At 43.8% G+C, this 20337-nt stretch overlaps 1 protein-coding gene across 3 annotated transcripts in view; it reads left to right on the top strand.

Annotated features, from left to right (window-relative positions):
• Positions 1-15432, top strand: part of LOC110497393 (neuronal membrane glycoprotein M6-a) — an 82077-nt gene extending 66645 nt beyond the window's left edge. For 2 of the 3 annotated variants that reach the window (XM_021573477.2, XM_036954320.1), the window contains exons 2-7: positions 2980-3172; positions 7231-7387; positions 8648-8801; positions 9221-9297; positions 10043-10108; positions 12470-15432. In XM_021573477.2, coding sequence (XP_021429152.1) covers positions 2980-3172; positions 7231-7387; positions 8648-8801; positions 9221-9297; positions 10043-10108; positions 12470-12622 — 800 coding nt within the window. In that variant the 3' untranslated portion in view covers positions 12623-15432. The other variant, XM_036954321.1, reaches the window with a different exon arrangement.
• The last annotated feature ends 4905 nt before the right edge of the window (positions 15433-20337 follow it).

Raw genomic sequence — 20337 nt, 5'->3', positions numbered from 1 at the left:
AGACATTCACTAGCGACCGTATATAGGCATGCCCATTCAGTCCAACACCAAGGAACCAAAGTTACTAATATGACTAGGATTAGGGCAATTAGAAGCAGGTGACCCTGTACTGTTAATCAAGGTTACTAATATGACTAGGATTGGGGCAATTAGAAGCAGGTGACCCTGTACTGTTAATCAAGGTTACTAATATGACTAGGATTGGGGCAATTAGAAGCAGGTGACCCTGTACTGTTTATCAAGGTTACTAATATGACTAGGATTGGGGCAATTAGAAACAGGTGACCCTGTACTTTTTTGACACAGAGATTGGTTTTATCTTGCTGCATACCCCTGCATGATACAGTAATCTTCCCTCAATGCACAACGAGGAGGGTACCGTAAAATGATCATATAGCCTTTGCTTACTATTATCACTGTAATTTATTCACCAATATTTATTCATCATGAATATACAGGAAAATCAGTATACCACACGGCCTGATGGGATGATGGTGATATGAAACAGTATAGATTCTGATAATTTTGTCAGTTTCTCCTCTCCCTGTGTCAGTCTTGGCATGCTGAAGACATGGGGAGTGTGTTGACGGTCTTTCCTGTCTCCCGCCTGACTGCACAGACACATACACAGACAGGCGCGCACACACAAACTCTCCTCTGTGCCTTAAGGGGATAATAAGCATGATTGACAGTGAAAGAGACGTGCAGAGGATTCTGAACTAAGTCTGATTTCCTATTGGCTGAAGTCTGGTCCTGTGCTCACGGTAGACTCAATACCACCTGACATCAGCTGACTAACACACACACACACGGTTTACGCACATTCTCCAGGCTGTAGCAGTGGTGGTCTCCAGAGCATCCTGTGTATGCAGAGAGGGGTATAACAGAAATAGACAGGAGTGCTTTCAGGTGAAGTCAAGGTGTAGCGTAGGTGTGAGGGCTATTCATTCACATCACAACTGGGACCCTGCAGTTTAAATGCCTTCCAAGTGTTCTAACTAAAGCAAGTCCAGAGGCACTGATGTACAATAGAGGCAGAACAGAACTGGGATGTGTGCTGTAGTCACCTACTGCACATTAGTAATACAACAAGAAAAACCTAGCCTGAGTGCCAGTCTGTTTGAGCTATCATGCCAACTCCTTTTCATTCACTGTCATGCCAAACAGCAATGTTGTTGGCATTGGCAAGAGCACGAATGGATCTGGGACCAGGCTATGGAAAATAGGAGTTCAATATTGCAATTGGACATTTGCCGATTCGTTTGATAAGCGATATCTGAACCTCGCCTATCCAGTCCAGTTGAAGATAGATGGGAGCGTTACACTCAGGTATCACAAACACGCTTTTCTTCATCGGAGACAGTCAGATAGACACTTCCTGTAGTCTGAGATAATAAAACATACCCCCCCCCCTCACAGACACAGTATTATCCATTACACTGCATCTCTCCTTCTATCCCTCTCTCACTGCATCTCCCCTTCTATCCCTCTCTCACTGCATCTCTCCTTCTATCCCTCTCTCACTGCATCTCCCCTTCTATCCCTCTCTCACTGCATCTCTCCTTCTATCCCTCTCTCACTGCATCTCTCCTTCTATCCCTCTCTCACTGCATCTCTCCTTCTATCCCTCTCTCACTGCATCTCTCCTTCTATCCCTCTCTCACTGCATCTCTCCTTCTATCCCTCTCTCACTGCATCTCTCCTTCTATCCCTCTCTCACTGCATCTCTCCTTCTATCCCTCTCTCACTGCATCTCTCCTTCTATCCCTCTCTCACTGCATCTCTCCTTCTATCCCTCTCTCACTGCATCTCTCCTTCTATCCCTCTCTCACTGCATCTCTCCTTCTATCCCTCTCACTGCATCTCTCCTTCTATCCCTCTCTCACTGCATCTCTCCTTCTATCCCTCTCTCACTGCATCTCTCCTTCTATCCCTCTCTCACTGCATCTCTCCTTCTATCCCTCTCACTGCATCTCTCCTTCTATCCCTCTCTCACTGCATCTCTCCTTCTATCCCTCTCTCACTGCATCTCTCCTTCTATCCCTCTCTCACTGCATCTCTCCTTCTATCCCTCTCACTGCATCTCTCCTTCTATCCCTCTCTCACTGCATCTCTCCTTCTTTCCCTCTCTCACTGCATCTCTCCTTCTATCCCTCTCTCACTGCATCTCTCCTTCTATCCCTCTCTCACTGCATCCCTCTCTCACTGTGTCTTCTAGCTATCAGTGTTCTGTTTTGTAGCTCTCTCTCTCTCTCTCTCACTCACTCACTCACTCACTCACTCACTCACTCACTCACTCACTCACTCACTCATTCACTCATTCACTCACTCATTCACTCACTCACTCACTCACTCACTCACTCACCCACTCACTCACTCACTCACTCACTCACTCACTCACTCACTCACTCACTCACCATGTTTACGACTAGTCATAAATCCAGCAGCTGCTCTAGCCTGGGTGAAGGGAGGGATTCCATTTGCAGGGCCGCAATCCACAGATCAATACCGTTTGCGCTCTTTGTATTAAACCCATAAATCTGTCCGAGGAGCGATTATGATTGGCTGGAGTGACAGTAAACTTCCTTCCCGAGATGGCAACAGGCTCTGGGTCAACTGGAGAAATGTGGTTAGAGTGTTTGTTGTTATCGGATGATAGATGGGATATAATTTGATCCCTGTGCGTTTTAAATGAGATGCGGTGGGATTTGGTGTAGTGAAATAGATGTTATAAAATAAAAGGTTGAATGAAAAACGCTGATTTAATGATCTTCTGATTCTGAAACAACGATTCCCTCGCTGTTAAGAGTGATTTTATTTCCTTTGGTTCTGGTGTCAAACGTATTTCAATTCCTATCGAGCCGTGAATAGAGTGTGAGATGTACCGTATTACATAACTAGAGCACCTGTGAATAGCTAAGATGTTCTACCGCCATCTTTAGTCTAAACGTTCTCCTCTTCTCTCTCTTCTCTGTCCAGGATGCTTTGAGTGCTGCGTCAAATGCCTGGGCGTCCTCCCGTATGCCTCTCTCTTCGCCACCATCCTTCTGTACGCTGGGGTGGCGCTGTTCTGCGGCTGCGGGCACGAGGCCCTCTCTGGCACCGTCACCATCCTGCAGAACTACTTCGAGGTGGTCCGAGCTCCCGTGGAAACCCTGGACGTCTTAACCATGTGAGTGTGGGTGTGTTTGCGTGGGAGGGGCGTCACAGTGGGGGTTTTTTTTCCCCCGCCCTTTTTTCAAAATGACTCATGGTCTGGTTTGTCAAAACACCTACATGCAGCCTGGAGATGTGTTGAAACTCAGTGAGGAGAAGTTGCCGTTGAATTTTCACTTCTTCCTACTCCTTGTCTGTTTCGACCCCTGGAGGAACTAGCCTTGTCCTCACCCCCCAAAAAAATTGCCCTATTTTGAAAGTTTCAGTACCTGTAAAGGGAATGGTTCCAATCTCACCTGTGCTATGACTGGCACGCCTAGTTAACACCTTATCGAGACGCCGTATCCTCGGTCGCCCTAGATAGTATAATGTACATGTCCCTCAAGCAGTCCCTGGTGATTGGTACTGGAAGTGAGTCACAGTTACTTAACGGAACATTTCCTTCTCTTTCTTCCTTCTGAAGTGTTTAACCATTGGCGGTGCACGGCTGTCTTGTACGTGTAGACTGAGGTCGGCAAATCTCCCTTACACCTACCTTATTACTCACTATCTATACATATACCCAACAAGAGGAGTATTTAAAATGTGATCAAGTGTAACTATCCTTACTCTCCCTTACCTCATCTCAATACACAACAGTATAGTACTGTTGAAGCTATGGTGAGTCTCACTGCACAGTGACTGAAATGACTGCTTTTTAACTCTTTGTTAAGTGTTAGTTTCAGAGTGGGTGGCAAGGAATAAGTTAGCCCTAAATATTTCTAAAACTTAAAGCATTGTATTTGGGACAAATCATCCACTGAACCCTAAACTTCAACTAAATCTTGTAATAGATCATGTGGAAATTGAGCAAGTTGAGGTGACTAAACTGCTTGGAGTAACCTTGGATTGTAAAACTGTCAAAACAGATTGATACAACATTAGCAGCTCAGATGAGGAGAAGTCTGTTTATAATAAAGCGTTGCTCTACCTTCTTAACAGCACTATCAACAAGGCAGGTCCTACAGGCCCTAGTTTTGTCGCACCTTGACGACTGTTCAGTCATGTGGTAAGGTTCCACAAAAAAGGACTGCAATTGGCTCAGAACAGGGCAGCACGGCTGGCCCTTGGCTGTACACAGAGAGATAACATTCATAATATGCATGTCAATCTCTCCTGGCTCAAAGGGGAGGAGAGATTGACTTTATCACTACTTTTATTGAAGAGAGTTATTGACATGTAGAATGCACTGAGGTCTGTTTGAACTACTGGTGCACAGCTCGGACACTCATGCATACCCCACAAGACATGCCACCAGAGGTCTCTTCACAATCCCCAAGTCCAGAACAGACTATGGGAGGTGCACAGTACTACATAGAGCCATGACTACATGGAATTCTATTCCACATCAGGTAACTGATGTCAGGAGTACAATTAGATTTAAAAAACAGAAAACACCTTATGGAACAGCGGGGACTGTGAAGCAACACAAACATAGGCACAGACACATGCATACACACACACGATAGCATACGCACTATGCACACACGCACACATGGATTTTGTACTATAGATATGTGGTAGTGGTGGAGTAGGGGCCTGAGGGCACACAGTGTGTTGTGAAATCTGTGACTGTATTGGAATGTTTTTAAAATTGTATGAACTGCCTTCATTTTGCTGGACCCCAGGAAGAGTAGATGGACCCCAGGAAGAGTAGACACACATTCGTGCATGTTTAAGCTTTAATTCAAATCTAAAAATATATTCAGGATGGCTGTCTGGTGAAGAGAGGTGTATTTATCAGGTGTTTGATCATGAATATGTGCATGAGTGGGAGGGAGATTTTTCCCTGACGCAGCACGCTGACAGAGATCGATTTTTCCACTCCTGTGTGTGTGTGTGTGTGTGTGTCTGTGTCTGTGTGTGTGTGTGTGTCTGTGTGTGTGTCTGTGTGTGTGTGTGTGTGTGTGTGTGTGTGTGTGTGTGTGTGTGTGTGTGTGTGTGTGTGTGTGTGTGTGTGTGTGTGTGTGTGTGTGTGTGTGTGTGTGTGTGCGTGTGTTTGTACGTCTGCGTGATGTCTTGGCACGGGGCCGTTGGGGGATTTAAGCCCTCTGAAATCACTCTGGGTTGTCCCGGGCGCACCTGCTCACCGGAACTCCGCCTGCCGAGAGGGAGGGAGGGAGGGAGGGAGGGAGGGAGGGAGGGAGGGAGGGAGGGAGGGAGGGAGGGAGGGAGGGAGGGAGGGAGGGAGGGAGGGAGGGAGGGAGGGAGGGAGGGAGGGATGGAGGGAGGGACTGCAAGTGTGTGTGTGCTTCTACTAGATGTTGGCAATGGCAGGTGATTGTGCCATGAGCAGTAGACCTGGCCTAACTGATGTAACTGGGCTTTCTATACTGATGTAACTTGGCGTTCTATACTGATGTAACTGGTCTTTCTATACTGATGTAACTGGGCTTTCTAAACTGATGTAACTGGTCTTTCTAGACTGATGTAACTGGGCTTTCTAGTCTGATGTAACTGGGCCTTCTATATTGATGTAACTGGGCTTTCTGTACTTTCCATACTGATTTAACTGGTATTTTTTACTGATATAACTGGGCTTTCTATACTGATGTAACTGGGCTTTCTATACTTATGTAATTGGGCTTTCTATACTGATGTAACTGGGCTTTCTAAACTGATGTAACTGGGTCTTCTATACTGATGTAACTGGGCTTTCTATACTGATATAACTGGGCTTTCTATACGGATGTAACTGGGCTTTCTAGACTGATGTAACTGGGCTTTCTAGACTGATGTAACTGGGCCTTCTATACTGATGTAACTGGGCTTTCTGTACTTTCCATACTGATTTAACTGGTATTTTTTCTGATGTAACTGGGCTTTCTATACTGATGTAACTGGGCTTTCTATACTTATGTAATTGGGCTTTCTATACTTATGTAATTGGGCTTTCTATACTGATGTAACTGGGCTTTCTATACTGATGTAACTGGGCCTTCTATACTGATGTAACTGGGCTTTCTATACTGATGTAACTGGGCTTTCTAGACTGATGTAACTGGGCCTTCTATACTGATGTAACTGGGCTTTCTATACTTTCCATACTGATTTAACTGGTATTTTTTACTGATGTAACTGGGCTTTCTATACTGATGTAACTGGGCTTTCTAGACTGATGTAACTGGGCCTTCTATACTGATGTAACTGGGCTTTTTATACTGATGTAACTGGGCTTTCTATACTGATGTAACTGGGCTTTCTAAACTGATGTAACTAGGTATTCTATACTGATGTAACTGGGCTTTCTATACTGATATAACTGGGCTTTCCATACTGATGTAACTGGGCTTTCTAGACTGATGTAACTGGTCTTTCTATACTGATGTAACTGGGTTTTCTATACTTTTGAGGCCACTAATATGTGGTGTGAGCTGTACTAGGTGTGAAATTCACTTCAGATTGAGGGTACTAAAAGAACAAGGTTTACACCTCTATAAAATCATCTTTATCAGCGGAAAGTGTGTGAAATCTACCCACTGTGTTTGTCTAATGCTATCTTCGAAATCTCTTCCTAACCTGCAGGGATGGAGCTAACCCTAACTTTCCTACCCAGGTTCTTTCTGGGACATTAGAGCTTTTTACATAACCGTACAGAATTAAACACACAGTCATTAGCTAAATGAGAGCTAATCCACTAGTCCAAACTAATCCACTAGTCCAAGCTAATCCACTAGTCCAAGCAAGGAAAAAATGCAGAAGGACTGTGGAAGCAAACTGACTTGCAGTATCCAGTCAGAATACTGTCTGTTACTGCTGGAAGTAATGTCATTTGTAGTCCAATGCACTTGGACTACAAATGGGGCTGCTGGGCCTAAAGAAACCTGTAATAGTGAAGTACTGTACTAAATGGCCTGCACACTCAATGCACACATGTATTGTTTAGCAATGTTTTGATTCCAAAAATGGATCTTGGTAAGTTCCTGTCATAGAGATCCTATTAAATGAATATTTAATTGATATTCTAATCCCTGCTAGCCACACCAACTGAATGATCCCATCGCTCTGCTCCTGTCTCTCTGTCTTCCTCCGCAGGATTGACATCTTGAAGTATGTCATCTATGGCGTGGCGGCGGCATTCTTCGTCTACGGCATCCTGCTGATGGTGGAGGGCTTCTTCACCACCGGCGCCATCAGGGACCTGTACGGAGACTTCAAGATCACCGCCTGCGGACGGTGCGTCTCCGCCTGGGTAAGAAACACACTTAAATCAACCCCTATCCTCTGCGCCCTATCTGCCCCCTGTATATCTGAAGGCGTTGGATAGGTATAAGCATTAGGGTAGACAATTAGGACACATCTTTGTGGAGGAAGTACCCGAGAGACGGGATTAGAGATCTGGTGATGGAACATTTACAGTTTAAGATGTCTCTTCTTTGAATTATTGTCCAATGCTAATGACAGCTGATGAGCAAGTCAGCCTTCTACCGACTTATAACTGTCATCTTCTCTCTCTCTCTCTAATGGGCCCATACCTCACTTCCTTCTCCTCCTTCCTCCCTTTCTTCCCCTCCCTCTCTCTTCCTAATGGACCATCCGTCTCCTCCCTCCCTCTCTTCCCATGCCTTTCTCTCTCTAATGGACCATCCTTCTCTTCCTTCTCCTCCTTCCTCCCTCTCTTCCCCTCCCTCTCTCTTTCTAATGGACCATCCTTCTCTTCCTTCTCCTCCTTCCTCCCTCTTTCTTTTTCAAATGAACCGTCCTTCACTTCCTTCTTCTCCTCCTTCCTCCCTCTTTTCCCCTCCCTCTCTCTTTCTAATGAACCGTCCTTCTCTTCCTTCTCCTTCCTCCCTCTCTTCCCCTCCCTCTCTCTTTCTAATGGAACCCTCCTTCTCTTCCTTCGCCTCCTTCCTCCCTCTCTTCCCCTCCCTCTCTCTTTCTAACAAACTGTCCTTCTCTTCCTTCTCCTCCTTCCTCACTCTTTTCCCCTCCCTCTCTCTTTCTAATGGACCATCCTTCTCTTCCTTCTCCTTCCTCCCTCTCTCTTTCTAATGAACCTTCCTTCTCTTCCTTCGCCTCCTTCCTCCTTCTCTTCCCCTCCCTTTCTCTTTCTAATGAACCCTCCTTCTCTTCCTTCGCCTCCTTCCTCCCTCTCTTCCCCTCCCTCTCTCTTTCTAACGAACCCTCCTTCTCTTCCTTCTCCTCCTTCCTCCCTCTCTTCTCCTCCCTCTCTCTTTCTAACGAACCCTCCTTCTCTTCCTTCTCCTCCTTCCTCTCTTCTCCTCCCTCTCTCTTTCTAACGAACCCTCCTTCTCTTCCTTCTCCTCCTTCCTCACTCTCTTCTCTTCCCTCTCTCTTTCTAATGAACCGTCCTTCACTTCCTTCTCCTCCTTCCTCCCTCTCTTCCCCTCCCTCTCTCTTTCTAACGAACCATCATTGTCTTCCTTCTCCTTCCTCACTCTCTTCTCTTCCCTCTCTTTATTCTCCTCCCTCCCTCCGTTTCTTCCTGCAGTTCATTATGTTGACCTATATCTTCTTCCTGGCCTGGTTGGGTGTGACAGCCTTCACCTCGCTGCCCGTCTTCATGTACTTCAACATCTGGACCATCTGTCAGAACACCACTGTGGTGGAGGGGGCCAACCTCTGCCTGGACCTGCGCCAGTTTGGTAAGGGGCGGGCCCGGGTGGCACCGCCACTGTTGCCATTTACAGTATACGTACACAGTCACTGACACTGGCAGTGGTTAACCAGGGCGTTGGTGGTTTATTTCCAGTTGTTTGTTTGTTTGTGTTCTATCATGAATGTGGGTAAGATATCTGACAAGACAATGAACTATAGAGCATACTGTACTAAATAGTGTGTTGTTTAGTCTTCTCACATCGCGGGCACACAATTCAATCAATATATTTTACATTTCATTGCAGTTATTTAATGCTCCTGAAGGAGATCTATTTTACAGCCCTTTAACATGAGTGTTTGTTGTAACTCGCTGCAGTAGCTGTTGTCAGGTCTCTGTGGATCGAAGCGCCTGCCAAGCGAAGTCACTTGAAATGTAAATGTGAAATTGAATGTTGTTTTCTCGCAGGCATGGTAACTATCGGGGAGGAGAGGAAGGTGTGCACGGGCTCCGAGAAGTTCTTTAAGATGTGTGAGTCTAACGAGGTAAGGGTGTGTGTGTGTGTGTGGCTGGGGAGCGATGAGGGGGGGAGGCGAGGTTCTGTTGGCTGTGAACTTTAGTGATCGCCGCACCTCAGGAGTTAAATGCTTCAGGGAAGTGTTTCCCGATCCTGGCTCTGGGGACCAAAATGCACTTTTTGGTTTTTGCCCTGACACTCACACACTTGATTCAACCAATCAACTCATCGTCAAGCCTTTGATTTGAATTAGATGTGTCCAAAAACACAAAATGTGCACCCTTTTGGGATCCCAGGACTAGGATTGGGAACACTGCTATAGGGTTCCTCTGTCATTTTAAATGGTGATTTGTGTGAGTGAGATGAGAGCAGTGGCGCTTACCAGATTTCTCGGGGTTTGAACTTTAATAATATCCTCTTGTGGAAAGGGAACAAAAAACATAGCTTGATAAAGATTAGCCTGTCTTTTTGTTTAACCTTTATCCTCCTTTATCCTTTTGTCTTACCTCCGTTTAAGTCCCTTTGAAAAAGTGAGCTAATATTGCACTGGGACAAATCTTAATACGTCCTGCCCTATCTCACTCTCAAAGCAACCACTGTGATTTAGTTTTTTAATCTCAACATGACCTGGAAATATTGTAAACACAGACATGACAAGTTGGAACGATGCTTTGTGTCTCATTTTGAATACCAACAAAACAAGCACTGATGTTGTATATTGTCTTTATTTCCTGGTGACTAATAAAGCTGTGTTGTGTTTGATTGTCTTTCAGCTGGACATGACGTTCCACTTGTTCGTCTGTGCCCTGGCCGGGGCTGGGGCTGCAGTCATCGCCATGGTGAGACAATGACAGCTCCTCTTTATGTCCGAGGGTTGTGTGACCTGTCTATTGGTCCTTAAATGTCTGTCGATAGCATCGCCACTCTGTTCCCTCCCCTCTGTCTGAACACATAAAGATTGGCAGGCAGGGTAAACCTTAGTGGGAGAGGATTGTCTTGTTGTGTGGGGATATACCAAAGGTTATACTACAAAGGATTCAAGCGATTGGTAATCGGGAGGAAAAACGGACTGTTTGTTATGCGGCTGACTTTGAAAGGTTTGAGAGGAAAGGTTCTCCCAGTGTTAAGAGCGAGGCAGAGTGCAAAACAGAGGCAGAGTGATCGAGTGATAGACACAGAGAGAGACAGACAGAGAGAGACACAGAGAGAGAGAGAGAGAGAGAGAGAGAGAGAGAGAGACACACACACAGAGTAACACATAGCGACAGAGCGAGAGAGGGAGAGCGAGAGGGAGAGAGAGAGAGTGCTGTTGATTAGAGGGAGGCGTTAACCTAGCGATGGAGAAGCACAGGGCGCAGTTGCCATGGAAACTGGAAGAAGAAAGGAGCTTGTTGAGAGCAGCTAAGTGATGGTGAGGACTGGAGCAATCGTCTTCACTGGAGAAGACTGCTGCGTCTGCCAGGGTGGAAGGATACACATTTAATGAAGGCTGTTATTCGGTATCTAGTTCCTTTTTAAACAAAAACATATGTTCACAGTGAAAATAACAGAAATGTTTTGTCAAAACATCAATGACACTAGTTTCTTATGGTTTGGTTGTCATCAAATAGATATGTCCATAACAGCTTCCTGTTACCACAAAATATAAACAAAGTCATACACTTCCAGTCCTTAGACCCATGACGTAATGTTTTAAATCTACAAATAGGACACTGTTGCTGCGTTGTCTGAAGTCTATAAAAGACGAGAGAAAATGAAATGGTAATCAATTTGGGCGGGAGCGGCTCTTCACAACACAGTCTGAGGCTGTGGCCCAACTGTGTGCTCTTTGTCCACCCGGTGGATGTCTATGGTAATACACAATGGGATGACTCACCAAAGTGTGTTCGTGTTAGTTCTCACTGAGAGCTAAGGTAAAGAAAACGGGTAAGAAATCAATTTGCATAGACAATATTGATGTACCATCTTCTCGTCCAATATTTTCTGTGATAAATTATCTTAGATCATTGTGAGATTGTATGAAGGAAGTACTGTCTGTATCTCCAACTTGGATCTATCTTGGTGAGTCTGTTTATTCATGATGAGTTTGAGTCATGTCATTATATAACAAAAGAATAGAATAACTTAATTATCCCAAGCTTAGGTCAATTCGTTAGGCATGTTAATCTTCACATCATCATTACGACACAATATCACCAATAGATAAATGTCATACACTGGACCAGAGGAGTGCTGGTGTTTTTCTTTATGTAATTACCTCATAACTACTTCTTCAGAGCCTCTGCAGCAGATGCTCTGGTTAGCTCATCACTGACATCTCACTGCCACCTAGTGGAGAAAAGAGTTACTGCAGAAACACATCAGGGATATGTTCCTTAGGTCGGGCGCTCAACGCAGTCGCCACCTGTTTCAGTCCTTCTTCTTCCATTTGGTGCCTAATGAACGCGACCCAGAGTCCAATAACTGCTTCTCTCCTTTTCTCTTCCTCTCTGGTCTGATGCGGAACAGGCGTCAGCTGCCACGGTCCTCATCCGTAACAAAGTCCTCCTGACGTCTCAGAGTCTGGGCAAATACTGCACCCGCTTCTGACGGGGGCCTATCGGTTGGCCCATCACCTTTACCCCTGACCTCAGTGGTCTCAGTGACATCACTGTACGCCGTCAGGAGCTGAGAGGAGCCGACCGCCTCGATATCAACATGGCCGAACTGAACTCTGAACCTCGGAGCTTAGGGGTCACCCCCAAAGCATCGCCAGCTCTGTCATCGGTCACGTCACATGATTCTGTTGTTTTTCACTAAAATATGCTTTGCTGGCACCACTGATTATAATAACCAAGCTCCTCTGGTTGCTATCGATAGGTATGTTGATAACCGAGCTCTCCTGTCACGCCCTGTTCACCTGACTAGCACAAATGCTGACACAGTCGTAACAGACACAGAGCTCACTAAAGAATAAGGTTGATCAACTAATCCATCCCTTAAAGTTTGGTTGGTTTGTTTTGGTTTGAAACCAGTGAAGGCACAGTGCCACTAAACGATCTGCTTTGGGCTTTTGATTAGAGCTTTGTCTAATCATCTAACTAACTCTGTTTCAGCCTAATTAAGGAATCAATAAACTCTGCCCTGAGGTATAGGCTCGGTCGAGGGGTTAACAATCCTCCCACTAACATCCCTGTAACCCATGTGTCCCTCTAATACAGGTCCACTACCTAATGGTACTGTCTGCTAACTGGGCCTACGTGAAGGACGCGTGTCGGATGCAGAAGTACGAGGACATCAAGTCCAAGGAGGAGCAGGAGCTCCACGACATCCACTCCACTCGCTCTAAAGAGCGTCTCAATGCCTACACCTAAAGCACACGACCCCCCCCCCTCCCCCCCGTCCCATCCCGTCCCCCTATCCTTCCTTCCCTCCCTCCCCAACACACACACATGTCCATGACACACACGCAGCAGAACACACACAGAAATCACACAAGCTATTCAATGTCTGGTGTTTATGTTCGTAGGGGCACAAGTGTAAGGGGGGGAGGGAGGGTTGTGGTGTCGTGTTGTGGGTGGTTTCGACTTCACTAAGCTTACGGGTGTGACGAGACAAGTCGTTCCTACGGGATACCGTGTGTCTTCTCTGACGAACCCTTCTTTCCTGTATTGAGATTTCCTTTCTATTTCTCCTCCTCTTTACTCCTCCCTTTCCTGTCCCGTTTCTCCTTCTCATACCCTACCCTTTCTCCTCTTTACTCCTCCCTTTCCTGTCCCGTTTCTTCTTCTCATACCCTACCCTTTCTCCTCTTTACTCCTCCCTTTCCTGTCCCGTTTCTTCTTCTCATACCCTACCCTTTCTCCTCTTTACTCCTCCCTTTCCTGTCCCGTTTCTTCTTCTCATACCCTACCCTTTCTCCTCTTTACTCCTCCCTTTCCTGTCCCGTTTCTTCTTCTCATACCCTACCCTTTCTCCTCTTTACTCCTCCCTTTCCTGTCCCGTTTCTTCTTCTCATACCCTACCCTTTCTCCTCTTTACTCCTCCCTTTCCTGTCCCGTTTCTCCTTCTCATACCCTACCCTTTCTCCTCTTTCTCCTCTTCTACCTCTTCCCCTCTTTTTTTTCCCTTTGCATTTTGTATATTGGTAGTAGCACATCTTTTTACAATGTGTCATTGCTTTTGTTGTATATCTCGAGGTCGAGTGCTTCCATTTATTTATGTTTGGTTTTAGGAGGGGTCGGGGCTGGGGGCTGTTGAGTTTTTAATCGCTTTTTAATTCACATTTCTGTGTAATTTATATTTATACGTTCCTAAACACTCGTCATCCAATCATACATAGGTTTTAACATCCATTTTTATTTCAACATATCCACTTAACAAGACCAAAATGTGACCGAAACTTGTATCATTTACAGGTAAATTACAGCATAATAAGCTTCCGAAACAGTAAGCATCGCCGGTATAAAAACTATGTACAGAATCTTTTTTCAGAAAATTCTTTATTGGTTGGGAGTGCCAGGGATTCTCAAACAGAACAAAGTTCCTTCAAGTGACTTTTTACATATTGCTATAACTGTAGCTTGGCCTGTCAGAAACGTATGCTAGCTTTGTTGAGTAGCCTAGTCATTGAACGTGAAAAACACTGATTGTCTGTCAATAATAATAGTGTTCTGAAGCTGTGAAAAGAAAAACAGTTGTTTGAGTGGCAAGTCAGTGGAGTGAGGAAGACAATGATGATGATATGTCGTATAAGGAGGAAGGAGAAGAGGGTGATGTACATGATGTAGAAATCCATCTGATAGAAGGGCCTTTCAGGATTTCGCCGTGGGGGAAACTCTGTAGAAAACCACTTTTCTCATTCATCACAAGCCATAACTCACATGCAAAATAACATTTTACAGGTTTCATTTTTATATGTTTTAATCTTCAACTTTTTAAATGCAAGTTATCAGAAGAAGAAATATGAGATGTTTTTTTGTCAGTATTCTGCTCTGTATATATATCTACGGTATATAAAATATATACATATATGTGAGACACTTCAATTTCAGGTCATTCATTTCATTGGTCAAAGTTTGGTGATATTCTTGTGAACGTCCATTTCAGAGATTCCAGTGAAATAAATATGGTAACAGAATCTAGACGGCAAGCGGATGAACAAGCTTTAGGCCTGAAACGGCCGTATTGCTACACGTGGAAAAAGTTGAATATCACATTGAGAGATAACTTAACCGTCTGCAGGGTTGGGTTCAATTCCATTTAAGTCCAGTCAATTCCGGAAATAAACTAAAATTCTTGCAGAATTTACTGAATTGAAAGAAAACTGACCCAAACCCTGACTGTCTGTGAAGCTATACTAAAAAAACATGAAATGTCAATAAAACAATTAAAACCATATTACTCTTGAGTATGGACCAAACTCTTGTCTTAACTCTTCCTACTACTCTAGTTTTGCAGTACAGCGTTTCATCATTCCGTTGCTAACAAAAAAGAACAACATTTTTTAGTGCACTTATTCAACCATCGTGAGCTCTTTCTTGGTGTTACGTGCGTTTGGATTTGAAGCCTAATCTCTGTACTGTAGTCATGCAACGTTTGGTTATTAACCAATAAAAAAATTACTTGTATTATCTAGGTAAAAAAGAACCGTGAATCTAGCTGTTATTTGTGGCATGGTTATGCATTCAGTGGTAATAGTTTTTAACTGATTCAAAAAGTAAAAATATCCTCTCTCTTTATCATTTTCATTTCTCATTTTTACGCTTGGACTGTCTGAGTCAACTGATTTCCTATATGTGCAGCATTGCAGTTCCTGCGCTAACAGTATTGTGCTAAGTAAACAAATAGCCTATTAGGTTGTAGTGAATGATTTTGTTTCCCTTCCTCCTTTAGTTTGTAATATTCATTTTTGAAAGCCCTGTCTTAAAAAACAGATACTACTTTGTAATGATGTTGCGTATTCACTTCTTCGGCATAAACCTGATAATGCTTTCCGCTTTCTCCTCCCATATTAGTCTTTTGTACTTTCACTAAGAATGCTTTGTAGCAGGCTGTACGATTCTTCATAATCTGTTCTGTACATACATGTGCCAACGGCTTAAACAGTGGCTTTTTTTTAAACTGTAGGAACAAACTTGCTTGCGTTAAATAAAATACACTTGTGTACTTGTTAATAATTAAACCCCCGTGTCCATTTCTTTCTTTATGTATTTATGTCAGAGCTGTATATGTATATACCTGTATACCCACTGGGCGCACACGTCACTTCAACGTCTAGTTTTGATTTACATCACAAACGGGAATTCAATGTGAAATCGACAAAGAAACGTCACCATGTCATTGGATTTAGGTTCAAAGTTGGGTGGAAAAAAAAGAGTCAATTCCCGTACGCTGATGACTTACGTTGATTTACTTCTTGGCGAATCCAATCAGTTTTCCACGTCGATTCAACATTCATCACATACATTTTTTTTAGTATGTGGAAACAACATTGATTCAACCAGATGTTGCCCAGTGGGTATGTACATGCCTTCAAGGATTCCGTTTATACACACCTCTGGTGCTGTGCATGGAAGTGAAATGGATTTACATTATTAGCATATGAACAAAGTGGACCTTGCATAATGAGGATGATATTATAGCTCTTGCAAAAAGCTTTCGGAACCCATTTATGCAATGCAAGTGTGTTTGAAGACTGTCCAAAACACACACATCACCTAAGGCAGTTTCCATCCATCCACACAAATAGAATGGCCTTACTATACCCGACTATACCAGATAGCTTGACTTGAAGAAGAGTGCCTGATATCATATCACAAACATTCCCCGGCCTGGGGGAACATTATGCATGCTCTCGCTACACTGGCTAACCTTTACCTGTGGCATTTAAATAGCATATTACATTTGTGGATACAGTGTACCAAATGAAAACGTGTTCTGCAAACTCTCACCAACCCCGGTGAACTTCTCATCCTGAGCAGATAGACTGAAGCCCTTGAGCCAATCAAAGACAGCCAGTCTGACCTTAAGGTAGTGTGAGAAGAGAAACAAGCCTCGATCAGATAAAGACTAGAGCAGCTAAGATGACATTCACCATGTCACAGAAAGGCTAGAACAAGGGTGTGTCTGAAATGGCACCCTATTCCCTATACAGTGCAGTACTTTTTGACTAGGACTCTAGTCCAAAAATAGTGCACTAGGGAATAGGGTGCCATTTTGGGATCATTGCAGTGTATACCAGAGGATCACATCCTTTGAATCAGACATATGTGACATGTAACGTACATGTGTGTGTCTTATCCCCTCATTTACGCACATGACTTCAGCACATTTAACAGTTTGCCGCATTGGTGGTGGTGAAGGTATCCCTGTTTAGTAGGTCTTAAAGGGGAGTGAAGGTATCCATGTTCATAGGTCTTACAGGGGAGTGAATGTATCCATGTTTAACAAGTCTTACAGCGGAAAGAATGTATCCATGTTTAATAGGTCTTACAGCGGAAAGAATGTATCCATGTTTAATAGGTCTTAAAGGGGAGGGAAGGTATCCATGTTTAATAGATCTTAAAGGGGAGTGAATGTATCCATGTTTAATAGGTCTTAAAGGGGAGTGAATGTATCCATGTTTTATAGGTCTTACAGGGGAGTGAATGTATCCATGTTTAATAGATCTTAAAGGGGAGTGAATGTATCCATGTTTTATAGGTCTTACAGGGGAGTGAATGTATCCATGTTTAATAGATCTTAAAGGGGAGTGAAATTATCCATGTTTTATAGGTCTTACAGGGGAGTGAATGTATCCATGTTTAACAAGTCTTACAGCGGAAAGAATGTATCCATGTTTAATAGGTCTTAAAGGGGAGTGAATGTATCCATGTTTAAAAGGTCTTAAAGGGGAGTGAATGTATCCATGTTTAACAAGTCTTACAGCGGAAAGAATGTATCCATGTTTAATAGGTCTTAAAGGGGAGTGAATGTATCCATGTTTAAAAGGTCTTAAAGGGGAGTGAAGGTATCCATGTTTAATAGGTCTTAAAGGGGAGTGAAGGTATCCATGTTTAATAGGTCTTAAAGGGGAGTGCATGTATCCATGTTTAATAGGTCTTAAAGGGGAGTGAATGTATCCATGTTTAATAGGTCTTAAAGGGGAGTGAAGGTATCCATGTTTAATAGGTCTTAAAGGGGAGTGAATGTATCCATGTTTTATAGGTCTTAAAGGGGAGTGAATGTATCCATGTTTAATAGGTCTTAAAGGGGAGTGAATGTATCCATGTTTAATAGGTCTTAAAGGGGAGTGAATGTATCCATGTTTAATAGGTCTTAAAGGGGAGTGAATGTATCTGTGTTTAATAGGTCTTACAGGGGAGTGAATGTATCCATTTGTAATAGGTCTTAAAGGGGAGTGAATGTATCCATGTTTAAAAGGTCTTAAAGGGGAGTGAATGTATCCATGTTTTATAGGTCTTAAAGGGGAGTGAATGTATCCATGTTTTATAGGTCTTAAAGGGAAGTGAATGTATCCATGTTTTATAGGTCTTAAAGGGGAGTGAATGTATCCATGTTTAATAGGTCTTAAAGGGGAGTGAATGTATCCATGTTTAATAGGTCTTAAAGGGGAGTGAATGTATCTGTGTTTAATAGGTCTTACAGGGGAGTGAATGTATCTCTGTTTAATAGGTCTTAAAGGGGAGTGAAGGTATCAAGAATGGTCCACCACCCAAAGGACATCCAGCCAACTTCACACAACTGTGTGAAGCATTGGAGTCAACATAGGCCAGCATCCTTGTGGAACACTCTCGACACATTGTAGAGGCCATGCCCCGACAAAGTGAGGCTGTTCTGAGGGTAACGTTGTGTGGTTGCCAGTTTGAGTCTTGGGTCTGACAGTTTGCTGAATTGAGCTAGCAACTGATATCAAATCCTAGATGCCTGCAGTTGTTTGAGCAGAGCACTTAACCCCCCACAACAACTGCTCTTCTCTCATTGATCGAGACAGGTGTCTGTCATCATGACATGGAGCACTTTGGGGTGGACCCACCTGTCTCAATCAATTAGAGAAGATTTGAAAAAGACAAGATGGCAGCATACACATTGTTGAGTTGCTTCATGTAGGGAAACTTTTTTTTTAAATTTAATAACGGAGCATTTTCTAAATTCAAACGGACCCCTGCAACTGGACACGGTCATTTTAAGACTCTAGTTTCCACAAATCGAGGACAAAGATAGCATCGCCAATACCAGCTTAGTTGAAAAATTGCTGCCAACGTTTTGTATCGGCAAACATGTAACTCCCAGTATAATGGCTTCCCTCCAAAAAATGTAAATCACATTATCTGGTGTTACAATCTGTAGCTAGCTGGTGAGGAAACGAATATGACCTGGCAGCTGGATACAACCCAGACCTGCCAGGACCATCTACTGAACAATACCTTGGGGAACCAAGGGACGAGATCACAGACTGAAGACTGCAGAGACTCAAGTTAGTTCCCCCAGTTTATAATGTATAACCTTTTATTGTTGTCTTCTTTGGAAACTTGGTTTTCAGTGTTGTCTTATGTTTGTGAGTAAGAATAACAACATCTAGTTGATGCTGACAGTTGTTCTGTAGATGACAAAGTGTGTGCAATACTTGTTCTAGCCAGTTGGTGGCAGTGACAGCCTGTGTAAGACTTCACTTCTCTGAACAATGAAAGCTCATCTCAACTGTCGATGAACAATTGATCTGGGTGGCTCTGGCGAAGCACCAAAAGACACGCCTCCAAACCCACTCCGTCACTACTGACAGTGATGCACTGAAGCCTAACAAAACTATTCAGGAAATAAATGGAAGACTAAGCCCTTTATTGCATGAATTGTAAGTGTGAGCTTTCATTGGCCGGTTTTGGAGCAGGAGCTTGTGGGATAAATGGATGTTTTAAGAGATGTGACTGTGAATGGTAATGTGTGTGTGTGTGGGTTCATGTGTGTCTGTGTGTGTTCAGTGCCACTCTTCAGTGCTACTGTTCTCCACCCGCTCATCATTAGGGAGACAGCAGGGAATGGAGAAATGGACAGGAAGGCAGGTAGAAGAGCACAGTAGGTGTACCACAGTGTACTGCCTCAATGTATTACTAAATTCACTCAAGGCATACTGGGACTCAATGTGAAAAGTATCGATGTGAAAAGTAACACAAAGTTGCCACAGGTCAAACATCCCAAAAGTTCAGCTTCATTCCTGAGCGATTAAAAATAGCACCTGGCCTCAACATGTATACTATTCTGCCCCATGCAGCGCCGCTGACCTCAGTAACAATCCTAACCTGCCCCAGAAACGTAGGTCGGAAGGTAAAAGAGTAGAAAATAGGATGCTTTTCTTCTCCGTCTTCAGTTCTTCCACAGTCGTCGTTTGTGCTGCTGTTGAGTGTAGTAGCGTCCACAGCTGACTGGTTGCATGTACAGGTTAGGCTTTTGACTGCATTACCGTGCTGAGTCTGTTGTGTTTCGACAGGTGTGCCATCTCGTTTCACACTAGAGTGCTGAAATTATAGAGAGCGCCATAATGACTGGAGTTTGAGGTCAAAGGTTGGTTTAAGGACATGCATAGTACTGCTATGCTTTTCTCCCCCGTGGTGTCTGGCTATGTGTTGGGTCACTTTGGAAACTAAAGGGAGGGTAAAGTGCTTACTGGTGTTCACGTTCAATACGCTGGAGAGGGGGGGGGTGGGCACTTACATTGACATTTGCGGGGGCACAGATCTATGTTCAGACGGAAAGCATGGTGAACATAGCTGAAGTTGTTGCTGCCTCTAGTCTGAGGTGCTGTCACCTACCAAAAACGGGCTGAACTGGCAATCAGAACAAAGAAGAACATGTGAAGGAATGTAGAAGACAACATGTATCCTCAAAGGTCATCAACGGCGACAAGACGGCTCAGAGACATCAAACTTGAGACAGACATCCCTATGTGTCAATGAACATTTTATAGTGTACAGTACGTATCACTCTATGCTCTCAATAGCCTCTACCTTTGCCTAAGGGTTCCATTCAAATGCCAGTCAGTGTGACAGAACAGTGTCTCTGCTGAGGGCCAGAAGTGCCTGGTCCCAAAATA

The sequence above is a fragment of the Oncorhynchus mykiss genome, chromosome 19 (genome assembly GCF_013265735.2).
Source record: "Oncorhynchus mykiss isolate Arlee chromosome 19, USDA_OmykA_1.1, whole genome shotgun sequence".
Classification (NCBI taxonomy): domain Eukaryota; kingdom Metazoa; phylum Chordata; class Actinopteri; order Salmoniformes; family Salmonidae; genus Oncorhynchus; species Oncorhynchus mykiss.
The sequence above is the reverse complement of the archived record's forward strand: the minus strand, read 5'-3'. Positions and strand labels throughout refer to the sequence as shown.